General features: G+C 38.7%; 1 protein-coding gene across 1 annotated transcript in view; it reads right to left on the reverse strand.

Moving 5' to 3' along the window:
• The window catches only part of myo1d (myosin 1D), a 195,779-nt gene that overhangs the window by 72,002 nt on the left and 105,849 nt on the right, over nt 1-17,928 (reverse strand). Inside the window, exons 17-20 of the mRNA XM_041815097.1 lie at nt 6,263-6,486; nt 5,079-5,217; nt 2,333-2,437; nt 2,045-2,158 (exon numbers count right to left, since the gene is read on the reverse strand). Coding sequence (XP_041671031.1) covers nt 2,045-2,158; nt 2,333-2,437; nt 5,079-5,217; nt 6,263-6,486 — 582 coding nt within the window. The remainder of the gene's footprint in view (nt 1-2,044; nt 2,159-2,332; nt 2,438-5,078; nt 5,218-6,262; nt 6,487-17,928) is intronic.

Genomic DNA, 17,928 nt, shown 5'->3' on the forward strand with positions numbered 1-17,928 from the left:
GCTTTGCAAATTTAGTAGATTTAGTAAATTTCCTACTGTTTATGGAGGGCTTGCAAAGAAATTAGATGAGAAGATTGATACTACTTTTTAATATATATTACATTTGCAGCTACAGCTAAAAAAAGGGGAAATATTGACATAAAAATAGGAGCTAACAGAGGATCAAACCCCTTGGCAAGTCCATTTAATTTACTCCTTAAATGCAACTGTTTTAATCTCCTTAGAAGCTGAAGTTTTCAGACAATAATTTTGTATTTTTTCCAAGAATTTTTCTAAGACAGGCAAATTGATTTCCTACCGTTGTTTCTTTTACCTGAAACCTCAAAACAACAAACTGGAGTTTTAATGAGAAAAATATCAATCTTTGCATTTAACTCTCAAATAGAAAGCGAACATGACTATGTCCTCAAACCTCAAACTATTTTTGCCTTTTCAGGTCACACTAAAGGGTATTATTGAAAAGGACATGCAATTAATTCACGTTTATATGAGGAAATATAAAAAAGGATAAACTAAAGTTAAAAAGAGAGAATTAAACCTTAAATGCAGCAAGTTTCATCAGTGCTTGTAAAAAACAAACAAGTATCATGAAGTCAACATGCACATAAAATCAGACACACAGGGACACATTTACCATAGAAACAGGCTTATGTGCAGGGTGCATGTGGCAGCCTTAATGGGCCTATCACAGACTGAACATGAATTAAAACCAGCCAATTGTGGAGCTGAATGCGATCCGTGCATATTGACATGCTGCTACACAATAAGAGGGTGGAGAGAGATAAGAGCACTGTCACCTCAAACACAGCTTCAGGAACATGCTACCTGAATACTGATGTAATGTCATATGTCATATACATGCTCATGCTGTTCATCTGAAACATATTTTTCACTTTTGGCCTTTTAAAAGCATCATATAGCCCTCTACAGTGGGCTTAAATGGACAAAAATTCATAGTACTGTACAGTATGGGAGGGTTATGGAACATAATCCTTTTACTTCACTGGATCTTCAATAATTAAACTGGACCATTCATACATTTTATTCCATTAGAGTTGACTCTAAGAGCTCTCAAGCTGATATTCAGTAAAGTCTGAGCATAATGAGATAGTCTTTGTAATTAATCTTCCCCAGCAGCAGTATAGTCCATAATATAGAGTAAATCCTAACCACTGATTACTGAAGTTAATTTATGAACTTCTTATAGCTGAGGATTAAAACACGTCTCTGCCTGTGGTTTATTGTTTTAGGATCAGACAGCAAACACTGACCAGCAGTATTTAGTTGTTAGAACTGGATCATACTGAAGATGTTGTACATTTTCATCTTGATTTGTACTCACTGTGCATTGATTTTTTCGGGCCCAGAATGCCCAAATATGGCATGTTTGCATTCACAACGACAAAATGGAGCAGGACTTTGGGGTTGAATTGTGCTCAGATCCGAACCTAGGCCCTCAATGTGAAACCACCCTGACTCAAGGGTAAACTGATTCAGTTTTGTAGGTCATAGGTCAAAGGTCAAGGTCATTAGGCCTCAAGATCAGCCCTTTCTTGTGAATTTGATAACTAATGAACTCTGAGGGATTTTCTTCAAACTGCAATAATCCACTTGGACTCAAGTATGACTGATGAGATTTTAAAGTCAAAGGCAGGCTACCTTAAACTTCCTACAAATTTTCAAAAGAGTGACTGTGTTTACTGAGGTTTAATGCAGGCTAAAAATAACTCATTTACCTTGTTGTTCATACATGAATATTTTGACATGAAAAACACTTTAAGAAAGCAGCCTTTCTGAGTAATACAATATAGGATATTTCATTTTAAAGCTGCTCAAGTGTGGGATACATTTTACAGCTCAAACTTTCATCAAACCTCTCTGACGTTGAAGATCAGTTCTGCATTTATAGTAACTACATTAGACTCCTGCTCTGCTGTGAAAATCTGCACTAAAATGTTGTTAAACGAAGATTTTATCAATGCACTCTGTTTACTATCCTGTTTGAGATAAATTAAGAAATGTGAAAGTAAAAGTTGCATCATACGTTGTAGAGCGGGATGCTCTTCATTGGTTTGTACTGCTTCAGGGGGTCCATCTTGTACAGGTGGCGGTCGGTGATGAGCACGGTCCGGTCCTCCGCCTTGTGGAAACGGTTGATCTGGGAAACACAAAGCTGTTCATTAATCACACTGCAGGATCAGAGCGAACATCCAAACACCCTGCAGGGAGAATGTGCCGGGCAGGAGCAGCATGGCTTGTTTGTTTGTTTGTGCAGACGAGTACGTGTGGTGACTCTGTGTGTGTGGTTAGTGGAGCCCTAAAGGACTCCTACCTTTCGCACGTTGCAGGAGAATAAAACCCTCATGAACTTGTCTTTCCGCTGCAGCTCGCTGGAGACGAGTGTGAACGACGACGCTGTGTCAGGACTGTCTCGCTTCTGGAGGCCGAAAAGGAAACAGAAAAGAGTTGAAGCACAAAATTTAAAGAGGCTTAATAACCTTCAAAGAGCTCCTCTCTTTATGTGCATTTTTTCAGCTTGGTTTCAAGTTAAAATTACTCTCACTGAAAAATTCATTTCCCTCACAGACTGCAAAAAACATTTAAACGTGAGTCTGTTTACATGGTTAGGAGCTAAACTTTAAGACAAAGAATAGTCTCAGCATTTTAACTGTGTATTCTATTAGTACCTTCTCTGACTATGTGCTGCATGACCTTGGATAAGTTGGCCTATGTTTGTAGCAACTTCGTGTTTTATGCCGTGTTTTAAGTGACATTTTTGTTCAAGCACACCTGTCTATATGCATAGTCTGATACAGTAGATGGTGAATATGCATGCATGGTTTGCAAATCCATCAAGAAGAAGAAAGAAGAAGAGGCAATCATGAGAACCACTTGTGTCAACATTTATCTAAGCTCCATGTGGAGATCTGAGTCCATCTTGCAGGCCTCTATAGATGTTTTTATCATTTTGGACATGCAAACAACAGTCCCTGTCATAATACAACATCTACCCTACAGCTCAGAGGATGGAATGGGTCCAGGCTATATGGATATGACATATAAGATATGTCAAGAGCTGCCTCTACAACTCTCTATCCGGTTCGGTCCACTTGCACTTACACTGACCAAAAGGAATCAAGCTTTGGGGTCAGTTGTACTTGGATCTGGGCCTGGGTCCTTAATGTGCAACCATGCTGATTGTTTTACACATTTGTTGCTTTGGGATGACTGTTTTGTGCATTTGCTTTGTTGCTTTATTTTTCCCAGCATTCTGGTTAATTTACCTATAAAGTCCTCAGGAGTATTATAACAGTGGTTGAATATCAATCTCTCTATTACTCACAGAAGTAAACGAGACATCATTGTAAGACTGACTATTTTTTATGATAATTTCTGATGCCTGAAAGCCCTGCTGGGGGTAGGTTTCAGGCAAAGTGATAAACAGCATGCTACCAAACACTTTTTTCTCATTCCAGCACAAAGATTTCTGATGTATGATGGTCACCAGCCAATCACAAATAAGCAAAACATAAATAAACAGTCATCTGCATGAGTTTTAGATATGGTTCACTGCAGGGCTGAGTGTGCCACAACAATCAGCCCTGGGGTAGACACAAGCTTCAAAAGGTCATGCTCAACAGCATCTCTTTTGTACATTTTTAAAGCTTGGCAATACACCAGCAGTTTTCAGGCTCCTGAAATGGGTTTTGTGGCAACCCATCTGGACAGTTCTCTAGGCTGTGCTTACTAGCCACATTCAGCTCTCTTACTTCACCTTAAAGGTCTAGACTTTGTAATTTTTTAAAAAAGATTATTTTCTCATGCCCCTGGCAATATGCAAGTACATCCAGAGCACGACCAGGGTTGTGTCTATCCTCCTTCCTGTCCTTTAGTTAGCTTACTGGCCACATCCATACCTTACTTCAGCCTCAATTTTTTGCCCAAACACACCTAAAAGTTCTGCACAGTACTGGATATTGAAGAAAAAGGAATACCACATTGGCAAGCAAGCTTTGCCAAGTTTTAGAACAGTGGTTCTCAGCTGGTCGGACATCAGGACTCATCACCACCTCCTCAAGAGAAATGGTGACCCAAATTTTAGAAAATTTTAAATCACTAAAATTTATCCAATAATGAATGTGGCAGTTTGGACTCTAAATGGATATACACAATCAATCAAAGAGCAAGGCCAAAATAACAATTTTCAAAAGAAGAGCAATACATAAGGGAATGTATGCATGCATTTAATTTTACCCCATTTTCCCAAGATAGCATGGAAATTTGGTAATTTCATCAATATCTTGTTTCATCAATACCTACTTGTTACTGAAAGAAACTGAGATAAATAAGTTGAAATCTTGCTTGGTTATTCCCTGGCACACATTTTGTGACCCACTTTTGGTTCCTGACCCACCAGTTGAGAACCACTGTTTTAGAAGATGAGAACTGACACTTTCATGTCCATGCAGTAGATATAATTGCACCACCAAAGCAGCTAGTCAGCTTAGCTTAGCACAAAAACTAGAAACAAGGAAAACAGATAGCCTGGATTTGTCCAAATTTGGAATAAAAAGCAAATTTTTGTATCTCAGAAGCACCGAAAGCCAGATAGCATTAATTATCTATGCATGGGTAACCTTGAAAATCTTGCTTCACAAAGAATAAGCCTGATAACATTTTCTCTTCATAAGCTCTTAAGCTATGGAAGTCACAAAAGTATATGCATCTATGAATTATATAATGGTTCTAATTTCTTGTGAGAAAAGACTAAGTTCATTTTTGTTTTCTTATGGTTCTGGGAAAAATTAACTCATTATCACAGGAAAAAAAAACAGAACTGTTATCCCAAGAATGAGTGAAGAGTCAAACTATTGAGGAAAAAACTACGACTGACTAATCATAGAATAAAAGGGTGAAATAAAATGTATGTATGCTTAGGGCTTCAGTAGAAAATCAAATTTCCATGTGAAGTGTGCATGGATTGGACCAGGTTATTTTCTAAACTTGTCTTTGTTTCTTTTTGCAATGCAAAGATGCACATATCACTGTTATTTACGTCTTCCAGACCACCTACTCACCAGGTAGTTTCCTTCCCAGGCTCTCTGCAGACCTAAATCAGCCCTGTGGCCCTTCAGAGCCTCGAGGCAGGCTACCTTGGCTCTCACCTGCAGGGCCTCTTCTGGAGACAGGCCTTTGATCATCGTCCACGCCCACCACCTGGAGGCAGACGCATCAAAACACACAAAAGGAAAAATGTCAGCGGAGGAAATCGACTTTCCTTTTTAAGACGACTGAACAGGGCCTCGACGTTTCAGTCCGCAGACCCCAGCTGTGCTCAGCTTATTGGCCTTTCACTCACGGGTCCTGACAGGCAACATCATTCTGTAGGAAGCCGGTTTTCTTACTGTGCTCGGCTTCAAATGAGGAAAAACAAACAAACATACTGGGATGAAAGGCAGTGATGAGTCTTTGAAGGAGGACGAGAAATCAATGCCCAGTGTGAGCCAGAGGCAGGAGGAAACATGTGGAAGTTTCTTCAAATGGACACATCTGGATGTGAAATAACACCAGAGGCTACACGCTCCCTCCTGTCTCTACTTTCAATTACTTTTGAATCCCCACCAGTCTGTGTTTTAATTTTGACATGAATTCAAAGGGCTCATGATCTAGCTCTGTTTTAACTACATATATGAGAGCAGCTGGATTATTGTCAAACACTGGAATGTAGTTCGATTTGAACTGTTAGATATTAAAGATATGGCATCCGTCCCATTTCCACAGAGTGCCACAGTTTCCTGCTTTCAGTACAGTGAAACTCTAGGATCAGACTGCAATTCTCTTCTCTTATTTCATTTAAAAATATGTCATTACAACTATGAAACTAGCAAAATTTTACTTGTTTAGTATCGTGAATTGAGGTATACACACTAATTTAGTACATTTTATTAAAGGAGACTTTTAGAAGTTTTGCTTGTTTCATCGGCAGATACTTTTTCAAGTACAAAAACACTTCTTGGCATGATTTTGTTATTGCTATATCATAAAATAAAATTTTTATTTTGGCATGCCTGGTAAATTTGGATTTTAACAAGAGTAATGAAACATTTTTTACTTTAAATAAGAACAATCCACTTGCTAAGATTCAAGATTTTGTTGATCTGTACCGGTGTTAATTGGTTATAAGTATCCCTTTGATTTTCCAACATATGTTCAATTTTAAGGTAAAATATCCGTGTCTAAACACTGCAGGTTGTCTGTGTACCTGTTATAGATGTTCCTGAGAGCTTCCTCAAATTTCCGCAGGACTTTCGGAGGTGTTGGCCACTTAACATGTCTGCCGTAGTCCTTCATAGATCGCACGTTCTTGAAGCGTCGGTTCACCTCCTTGATGTAGGACTTGACTTTGTAGCGTCGGTATGCTCGCAGGATGATAAGGGCTGCTTTCATCCGTCGGTATCTCATCCTGGCTAGGGTGCCCCTCCATACCTAGAGAAACAAGACAAAAAAAGAACTGGTATGTAACTGTTTCAAATATAGACTCTGTTTATAAGACGCTTTGGGCTTCTGCATGCTTCAAACTCAAGAGTTACACTGAATCAAGTCCTGATAGGCAGATCCATGTTACACAACAGGACCCTACCTACTCCAGGTAAATTTTTCAACCAATAGCATGTCCTGAAAGCTTGCAAGTGTCAGATCTGGCCTTGTATTACATAGCTTTTGATTCTTGCTGTAAACTTGTGGTGCTTTAGATCTACTTTCCTCATCAATGTCAACCCATGCAGTAAATAGAAACAGAGTGCAGGGGTAAAGATGGTGTGTTGCATCATTCTGCCTTGTGCTGCATTGCTGGTATGCTGTTAAGATGGCCTGTTTGGAATCCATTGAAAAAACCTGATTTTGTCATCAATGATGGCTTGCATAGCATGCTGTTCTCACACACTGTAAAGCTGTCAAGACATCATAACTTTAAACTTCAATGCAACATTAGTAAATAAAAATAGAAGTCCTAGGTTAAAAAAAAGTAAAACTACAAGTTTTCAACAATCAAAAATCTGCAATTCAAATCCTGCACACCGTCTAAATTGTACAAATACATTGGCACATATGGACACAATTTATTGGTGAAATTAAGACAGTTTAAGAGTTTACTTGCAATTTTTTTATCGATTCATTCCAATGTGTCTAACAAATAAAGATGCATTGTTTTTGAGGTTCAGTACTTTTACAGTCATTCATAAGAATGCCAGATTGTTTAGTTCAAAAACACGGCGTCAAAGTATCAAGAATGTTGACAATCCTTTTTTGAACAAAAGCTGCAACATCGTAAACTTTCAAAGCCAATGCATTGACCAGATTCCTTGTCTGCCATCAGTTGGATCCATCTTGCAAAGATGATCCATTTGTTTACAGTCAAAGAATGACTGGATAAATCAGCATCACTTGACGGGAGAAAGGCAGCAGCTTCTGGTGAGGGTTAAGTTTTGCACGCACGAAACCAATGGCAGCTGGTGAAGAGATTTGATAAATCTAAAGCAGAACTGGACAACATCTTTATCAAAGAAGAGCGGGGTGCAGGTGTGGGTAGAGCAGGTGCCCATATACTGAGGCTATAGTCCTCAACACACAGGTTGCAGGATTGATTCCAAGTCTTGGCACATGTTTGGTGCATGTGTTCCCCGTTCTCTGTCCCTATTATTCCTCTCTCTCTCGCTGGATGGCCTGTGTAATAAAGGCAACCCTGCCCCCTACTTCCAAAAAAAGAAGCGCAAAGAACCACATTGAAAACTTTTCTTGGAGAACACATGTTTTTGTGCTTCTTCTCACCAGCTTTGCAAGAGTTTGAGTCAGTAACTGGCTCCAAGAATCCTGAAAAGAACTACAGAAACTTCCTGTTGAGCTCCTACCATGTAGTTACTCTACTCCAGTGTAAATCTATTCTGCCATATTTAGTTGCACTGCCTGAAATAAATGTGACAGACTCTTCATCCAATAACTCTCTGAGATTTGTTTTTGAAAGGTTCTGCCCTGTAACCTGGCATGCCAGATGCATTTGTTTTACACATCCATCTGGTAAACTACTCATAGACGGCATTTGGGAAAGGGCAGAGCCCTTGAAAAAAAAAATCGAAGGGTGATTAGATGAACGTTCTGTCTGGCACATCTTTACGGGCCAATCAGAGCAACAAAGCACGTGATGTAGCTGCTACCGAAGGAGTAAACTCCATAAAGAAACAGATAACGCGAAGCATGGCAACTGTAGACATTTCAGTACACGACTTTTGTCATTTTTGAAAAGAAAACAACTCACTGCTGTTCTTTGTTCTTCTCTTACCGAAGAAAAGTTGTCAAGTTCCAATAAAACTGGCGCTTTAGCAGCATCCATGCTAATCTCTTCCACCATAATTGCACCGGCCTCTTGCTGCTGCTTGCTTATGTCATGACTCTGCTGCGCCCAAAAGTACTGCCCCTCGGCGCTGACTTGTCCTGTCACTTTCTAATCAGGCCCAAACGGTTCAGAGGGGAGTTTTGCAAGATGGATTCGCCAGTGAGAAACACGGAAACAGGCGAATCCATCTGCTTTGCGAGGTTATCTGCCCTGAGGAGAGTGAAAAATCCCATTAGCTATGCCAAACAGTCCATCTAGTGTGCCAGGTTAGCAACAATAAGTTAGACGATTAAATTAATATGTGAAACTTGTGAAATGGCCAAAAAACTACGAAATTTACTCAAAATTGTCTGTAGTGCGCCTCCTGGAAATTTTAGACTAAGGTACTAACGGACATTTTTTGTCATGGAGTCATGAAACACATGTGATCTAATTTTCATACAGGTAAATCAATCCAGTGGGCAGGGCCAAAGGGCCGTTTGGGGCCATTTATCGGCATGCACAAAACCACCAGAAAACAAAGGGTTTTTTTCCCAGAACCAAACAAGCTGTGAAATTTGGTGAGTTTTGGGGCCGGTTTAGGTCCCCATAATGGCATTTCAAAGTGTGGAATAATCAAACTAATAATAATTCCTTCAATTTCAATAGGGTCCTTGCTTCAGTGCTTGAGTCCTGGTAAATGTTAATGGAGCAAAGATCAGTTAATAACCAAATTTTCCACTGATCAATTCATCATTTCATTTTCTATCAGAAGAAATGAGCAAATCAGAAAGCTCCATCTTATAAACTGTAAGACTTATATGTTTTCTTATCTCACTACAGACTCTGAATATTGCAAAAAGCATTGTTGACACTAGTTTTGACAATTTGAGGACTTAATAACCGATATCTGCAGAAAACAAACCCAAACTGTAACTGTCTTTAATTATAAATACATTACAGTTAGTATCTTACTGCTCCCAGTTTAATTTAAGTGACTTTAGGGCACCTTTATCTCCTGTAAAAAATTTACAAGCACAAAGAGGTCAAAGAATATTTAGATCTACTGTATATTCATTTTATTGATGTGGTCATTTAAGGCCCTAAATGCTGTGATTAATAGCCCACTATAAAGAGGCTCAACTGCTGCACGTGAATAAGAATTATGAGGAGTGAAAGTACCAAATAAAGCCATAAATTCAGCTGGATATTGCTGTAATAAGTAATGTTTTAATGTTTGTTTCAGTGTGTCACAGGGCCATTTTCATTATTTACAGTTACTAAGAGAAAATGCCTCTAATAACTCAACATTAAAATATCCTTTTACACATTTATCTGTTATGCATCAACGAAAACATGGATGCAGACCAAAATAAAAGGTAAATAAAGGACCCCTGAGCCTGTCTGTGGCCATACATAGGCTGAGTGGCTATCAGACCCTCTAAAACATGAATAATAGATGTAAGTGGGACCCCAGGGAGCCATAACTCCTGATCCCCCACCTCAATAAAATCACCACCATATGCTGGCCCTTTTACTGTATCGTCCCCTCCTTTGCACGCACATTGTGTTAATTATTTACACGATTTCCTGGTTAAATGTAGTCAAACATCAGTAAAAGAGTGCATTTAGAGTCACAAACCCAGAGTCACAAATTAAAGCACACTGGAGGCTCACTGCTGTAAATTTAATCTAAGTGTGGAGCAAAATAATCAGGGAGAACAATTTAATCTCTCAGAGTGTGGGGGTGGCCAAAGGCTCTGAAAAGGATTTCTTGCATTTGCATATTAAAAGTGTGGAGGATTCAGTTTTCACGTGATGAGACTGGTACGGTAATAATTGGCAGAGAGGATGAGAAGTCATGCAGCAGTGGGTAAGAGACGCGTCAGGTTTATTCATGTGATTTATATAACCTTTTTCAAATCATGTCTGCAGCAGATATGTTGAAAGTTGGACTCTGAAAGGATGCTTTTTTTTATCTGCAGAAATAAAGCAAAAGGCTCCATCCAAGATCTAGTTCAGGTCATGTCATGTTGCTAAAAAAAAGATGGGTATTTGAATCTTTTATGCCTCAGAGTTTATGTAATAATGTGCTAAATCTACTAATCTTAGATCAGCTCTTACAGCCTACAAAGTTGAGAATGATGCCCTTGTGTTAACTCGGAAGATTAAAAGACGACTGACCTGCTTTCTGGTGCAGCAAACTCTCAACTCATTCACTTTTTTCGACTAAAACGTGTAAATTTCAGTGGGTAAAAGACAGAAATAGCAGGGCATGAGAAAGCACACTCCTGCTAAAGTATAAAGTCACCATATTCCTTGTGCTTGTTTGTATTTGTGGTAGTGGTTTGGCAGTAAACAGGGTAACAGGAATAGATATGGCTGTTCCCATTCCTTTTTTAAAATCAAATTTGATTAATCGGACAAAATCTTGCATCTCTGTTCTTTCCTCCTGTTTATAAGAATCTGTTCAAGTCTAAAAATAGCTCCTCCCTTGCTGTGTTACTGTAAGTCCTAAATGTTACTTCTCTGTTTAAAGGGCAGCAGACGACCTTCTCCTCCTCTTCCGCTTCCTCCTTGCTGCTCGTTCTCTAATACATAATGGATGAGAGTGAGAAAAGAGGAGCAGCTACATATGCATCACCAATCGACCCCTGCAATGACTCTCCCACATGCTCACGATGGCAGGAGAGAGAGGAGTGAGCAGGTTTTTACTGCTTAGACTGCTGATGACTTCGCCGTTTCACTGAACAAGGTGAAAAGTTACTCTCATTGAAATTCAGGCTATATCCGGAGGGTTACAGTAAATTAGGCAGAGTTTTAGAGAAGACAGTGGGTCAGGAATTACTGTCAGAAGGGCCTAGGAAGTGTGGTAGTCTCTGCCTGCCTGAAATATCCTGATTTTTTGTCTCAGAATCCTCATTAATCGGCCCGCCAATTAATCGGTCGGGCTCTAATCAGAAACTTTCCAATCCTGAAAGTCCTGCCCCAAATTTCTAAAATTGTGGAAATAACCAAAGCTCAAAAAAATATTGTTTGGACTTGATTTTGGCCCTCTTTCTTACCAATGTCTACGATGTCTGTCTAAAACTCTCAAATGGACACATTTTTATCATCAAAACTCCTAGGACTTAAAAAAATGGAAAATAATGACTTTTTTTGCAATTGCATGCTAGTTTTTTTTTATTACCTGGCAACTTGGTATTACCATTTGGGCATTTCACTTTGAAGTTTAAAATTAAACCTAAATACATTTAAATGGACGGACTGTTTGTAGTGGTATGTTTTTGAGCTCCATTATAAATTCATGTCACTATTTCAATCTTATCTTAATTCCTTTTTTTCCAATCATAAGCAGCTTTATAATCATAATTTCCACCTGGATTTCCAAAGATCATTTCCTCTTAATATCATGCTTCAGAAAGCAGCAGTTTGGGTGATTTATTTTTTAGGCATTAAAGAAAATTAGAAGGAAACCGGGCATCTACTTCACCTGCTGAACACCAACTCTATCAACAATAATCTAAGATATTGTATAAAAAAACACAATCACAGTTATATCTGTAATCTGTAACATTCTGTAGGCTGGAATTACCAATGACAATATTAATACAAAGCTTTATAATCACAAGTCTAATCTAACTTACTTAGTAAATGCATTCCAGTTTTTTTATTCACACAAAAAATCATATTTTGTGGTTGTCTTAGATTTTAATATCAACTATTTTAAATATTAATTTTTTTATTATTGTTTATCAGACAGGCTTGTTGCAACAAGTGAAAGATTTGACTGTGCCTTTTATTTATTCCTGAGTGTACTAAATCAAAGTTAGTAACAGAATAACCAGTTGATTTAACTTATTACTTGGGCTGTCAAGATTAATCACATTAATCAGGATCAAGGAAGTTCCACAATTAGAGCATTAATTTCTAAAATTGTGATAAATCTCATGCTTTATTGTCACTTTCAGCTCACTTTATGTAAGCCATTGTAGCCACAGTAATGTAAAACATGTCCACCACTGCTCCTTAATGTCTTATTTCTTTCAACCCCTCTACACCTTTAATTATCAAACATTTACATTTTACTTTTTACTTTCCATTTCAGTCCAGAACAGGTTCCTTTTTCTTTGGTTAAGTTAATTTAATAGTCTTTGATCTAACTATACAGGGAGTGTAAGTATCCAGACAGGAGGCATATTAGGTTTATTTTAAGATAGTAGAAAAATCTAATGTTACATAAACAGCTTTAAATGCAATAAAGTGACATTTTAAAATGAAACAAAAGGGGGTGAGTAATTGTGATTAACTGCATGAATTCTGAGATTAATTGCAATTTTTGAAAATTAATCTTTTGATATCCCTACATATTCATAACATGCAGATGTGAAAGACGTATGAGAATATTGTACTTCAGTAAAAGTACAGTAACTTTGGTCGAATTTTACTTAAGTAGAAGTAAAATTACAGGTCTCCAAATCTACTTTAGTAAAAGTATGGATCATTCAAAATTTTATCAAAGTACGGAGTACTGAATAGCTATTTTTGTTACCCAAGGGACATTTAAAGTGAAATATTATCTATTCTTAATGTGCATTAACTACAAGAGAATTCATATCTCCAACCAGGCTGTTTACTGTGAGATGCAACTTACCCCAAGGTAAAAAGCAACAGTTATTATGGGACAAAATGTGGAATCGATCCCTCTCTATGTGCTACTGACTATCATGTGTAATCCAAGTTTAACTACTTAGCATATTTATGCTGCTAACAGTATGCATTGACCTTCTCATGCTGGCTTTAAGTGTGTATTTTTTTACTAAGTACTTCATGCTAATAAAAACTGAGAAAATATACTCAAGTAAAGGTTGATTTTTGAAACTACTCAAAAAGTAAAGTTGCACAAAAATTTCTCAATCACAGTGATTTAGGCAAGTTAATTAAATTCCACTCCTGCTAATTTGTTTCTAAATGTTTGCCCAGTCAAATGTTGTGTCAAAGCTGTAACGCAGACACCCACCACTAGATGGCAGCAGCTCTGGTTAATGGGTCTGCTCTCTCAGTTCTACTGCTTGGCTCTAAAGCAGAAAAGAAGACAGACAGCATCTCTTAGAGTAAGGACGGTTCGGTAAAATCTTAATTCAGACACGGGAGAAAATGTATATCACACACTGCTAATGTTAGCCTTTCCATGAGGAAAATAAACACTGTATGGCTAAAGCCAGCAGCTGTGCAACTAAGCATATCACCCTAAATTTGTTCTTTAGCATGGACTACACCAACCCCTTGGGTTATGATCTTCTTGGGCTGCTGGGGTCACCCATACCTTCGGACTTTACAGAAAGAGCTTCAGATTGATCTACAAATCACGCAACTAAGAAAACTAAGACAACATGACACCCCAGATAGACTATTTCACACAACCATGGCATGGAATATGTTTCAAATTTATCCGAGAACACTCTGTAGGCTTGAGATTCATTATGGTCTATTAGAGCAACAAAATATATGACTCAGGAGGCTTATGCCACCCTTGGTAATAAACTACAAAATGCAAACTTGACAGGTAATCACTGTGAACTACCAGTGGAGCCAGCTGGTGAATCAAACTCTTGCTGAAGTGAGTCAGCAGACAGCAAAATAACATCTTTTCCTTCAAAGAAAGCTTTCAGTGCAGTTCTGATTAAACTGCTGCTTCTACTGCATCCATGCAAATCTCCACCCTGGCAGCCATTGTTTGCAGGCTTGCAGTCACTTCAGTTAAACCACGCCTGTAGCAGATGGATCCACCTGATGACGGACATGGAACCTTGACAATCCATCAGCTTTGAAAGACTACTTGTTTATAAGTCTGAATTTTAAATTCAGTTTCTGAAAAGAAAAATTCAGACACTAGGAACATCCATAGTTATTGCCTGCAGTGGCTCTTGTCTAAAGAGTTTGCTTCATGGTTTGGAGCTGTAAACTGTTGAAACAGCACAGGAATCAAACCTCTCTTCAGATGGTGAATAAAAACCTCATGACAGGTCATACTAACTGTTTTTTACATCTATTCAATCAAGTCAAAACCAGTAAACTACTCCATAATTGAGTTTTTCTTCCATTTAAACCCAGTTTTTCAGGATGAACTCATTTCCCTACCCCATTACCCCGACTCAGTGTCCCACCACATATGTGCTCATAGGAAACACTAGATAACAAAGCAAAAAAGTAGCCAAATGACATCTCCAGTGAGAGCTTGGCTATGATGTTGCCTGCATCATTTCCACATGGTGCACATGTCTGTGCCAGATCAACAACTGTGTTTGTCTTCACCACAAATCACTAATTGCACCATGAGGCTCTGAGGCTGAGGGAGGAGCCAGGAGGAGATAAAAACCTCCATAAAGACACAATGAATCACATAAAACATCTCCACTGTCTTCATTAAGGTGTGTGACAGGTGGAAAGTGGCGAGGGCTTGAAATTATGATGGAGCCGTGCCGCCGCCCACACACACACACACACACGTGCAATAAACACGTTTCCAAACAGGCTGCGATGACGCTGCTGAGCCGATGAAGATGACACTCGGGGGAACGCTGATAAATCAGGCCAATAACAAGGCCCCTGACGGTCTGCCCCCGTCCTCTCCAGGCCAATAAAGCCATCTGATCATCCTTTCAGAGGCTCTGCCATCATGAAGCCCGCCCTTGCCGCCGCCCCGGGATTTACGAGCTCATCAAAGCCAGATTGGGGGATCATACGTCGCAACAAAGCGGGACAGATTGCTGAGGTTATTATTTGAGGGGCCCGTTGGTTTGAAATGCATACTGGGTAAAAGAAAGCATTCACAAATCAAACACGTGCCAGGGCAACTGGTTTGTGCTGTCGAGCTGAGGAGGACACAGACGGGCTCCACTGACCATGTTCACACGGCAGCCATTTTCCTCACCTTCACTTTCCATTCATTTCCTCAGTAAATTGAAAGGTTGTAGGCAGTTATGCTGTCCTTCTGCTTTGCTCCAGATGTAAAGTTTAAAAATAACTAAAATCCAACAATTTATCATAATTTTTCAATTCAAAACAGACCTCTGACTGACAGACAGAGGATTTCAAAAGGAAGTCGTGGCCATATTTCAGTTAAAACCTGTCAAAACCTTGTCATCTATGAGAAGTTGGAGATCAGTTGGAGAGCAGTGACGCCAAAGTCAACAATAAAACAAAACAAAACAAAAAAAACAACATATCTATACTGCAAGGAGCTGGCTAACATTACATCCTGTTGAATCAACACTTCTGCAGTAGTTATTGGTACCAGGAAATCCTGGGATCCAGGAAAATTAAGAGAGGATCTACCATGCATGGGAGTAGGACCTATGATCCTCATGTTAAGAAAAATGGGTGACATAAGAATCAGGAAAGGTTGTCATTCTACTTAATAATAACACTAACAACATAATAACAAGGGTTTCCACTAGAAGTGAAAAAAAAGAAAGAAATGCTTTGAATTAATAACAGAAAATAAATCATATATTTCTTACTTTGCATGTGGTTATTGAGTAATGCTACACTGTTCTCATCTTATCTTCATATCATTCAGTCCATTTTTTCCAAACAATTCTGCCTTTGTATGACTAAAAAAAAAAAAATTAATAATAACTGATCAAACTACCTTTAAACAAAGTCTTAAATATAACTGTCATCAATATAATTAATGGAGTCATGGGGTAAATCAGTCTGGAGCTGTCAGCGACTCCACACTTCATCCAGATGTGTGGAGACAGTTAAGAGTCGTTATGCATAAAGCCATGCACTCCAGTCCATTGGTGTTTACTTCTATTGTTCTAATTCGTTACTGCAGGGGCAGCTAGCTGTGTGCAGTGATGGAGTCCAACACTATCATATTCTATCCAGTCCTGCGCACAGAACTGGATGGGCCTAAGACAAACCCAGTGAATGGACCCTCCCCAGTTGCAGTTTATTGATATGCATGTGTCTTAGATGAGTAGCGTTGTTGCCATCATCCTGGCAAACAGTTACTTCATTTTGGAGGCCATTTTTTCCATGGTTTTCCCCACATTTTTCTACTTCAATCCTATCATAGCCACTTTTAAGCCACTTTTCACCATTTTCCATTCCCATTTTGCCCTCCTTGACCTATTTTTACCTCTTTCAATCAAGTTTTGCCACTTTTTAACCACTTTTAACCATTTTCCCTCCCATTTTTTGCCCCTTTGTTTTGCCCTACCTGACAAATTTTTGCATCTTTTAACAATTTTCTGCACTTTTTATACTTTCCACCATTTCCCACAAGTTATTACCTTTCTGGGCCCATTTTTGCATCTTTTCAGCAATTGTTACCACTTTTCACCATTTTCAAGTTCATTTGTGCCCTTTTTTTGCATCTTAAAACCCATTTTTCTTACCAATGTTTAAACATTTTTTTCCTGCTTTTCAACATTTTCCATCCCTTTTTGCCTTTCTTGAAACCCTTTTTGCATCTTTCAACCCATCTGTACCAGCTTTTCACTGCTTTTCATCATTTTCTCATCCATGTCAGCCACTTTTTGCCTGTCTTAACCCATTTTTTCCACTTCTATCCAATTTAAGCCACATTGTAACCACTTGCCAAAATTTTCCTACCCATTTTTTGCCCCTTTATGACTTTCTTGACCCATTTTTTGTGTCTTAATCATTTTTTTCCATTTAACCCCAATTATTTCATTATCTGTCCCTTAAATATTTGAGCTCCCTCTACTTTATCTTCTTTATTTGTGCACATCATGGCTTACCTATGAAGTCTGACATTGCTTTCCAAAATTTTGATTAGACTATAATGATATAAAAATATACTAAAATAATGATAAAATAATTATATACTAATGCAAAAATAAAGGTAAGTGTTTGTTGCTTTGATAAGAATGGTTATCATTTATCATTTAGGTATATGAAAACAAGCAAACTTCTAATATTTTGCAAGTATGTAAAAAACTACAAACAGTTTTTGCTTCAAAATTTTTATTATCTACTTTTACAATAAGCATTAACCTTTAATCCAACAGCTGTGGTTAACAAAGACCATTGATTCCTCTTCAGGCTTGGCTTTTCAATCCAACACACACACACTAAAGCCCACTAAAAGGACCTTTAACCTTGCTGTCACCTCCACCTATATTCCAGCATGGAAAAGACAGATCGGTTGGCCTGTGCCATTGACACACTTGACTGCAATCCACTGCAGAACGCCTGACTTTCCACATCCTCTGGGGATATTGAGCCGGTTTTCCAGCAACATGCTCAATGCACACGGTGGGCGGAGGGGGCAGGGCCGAATCAAAAGTGTGTGACACAATTTAGTGAGGCTGCAACGTGCTCTGACCACGCGCTGTCACAGAGAGACACTGGGCCAAGGCTCAGGCCAGCAGCCATTAGCATAAATCAATACAGAGCTTCAATGAGCAGCATGCACCAGAAACGCCACCACGCTCACTGTGACGCTCGTTCCTTCAGTCAAGCTCTCAGTGTAATGTCATTTAAACATCAAGCTCTGCAGTAATGCACAGGACAGAGACATGAAA

Source organism: Cheilinus undulatus, linkage group 20, assembly GCF_018320785.1.
Source record: "Cheilinus undulatus linkage group 20, ASM1832078v1, whole genome shotgun sequence".
Taxonomy (NCBI): Eukaryota; Metazoa; Chordata; class Actinopteri; order Labriformes; family Labridae; genus Cheilinus; species Cheilinus undulatus.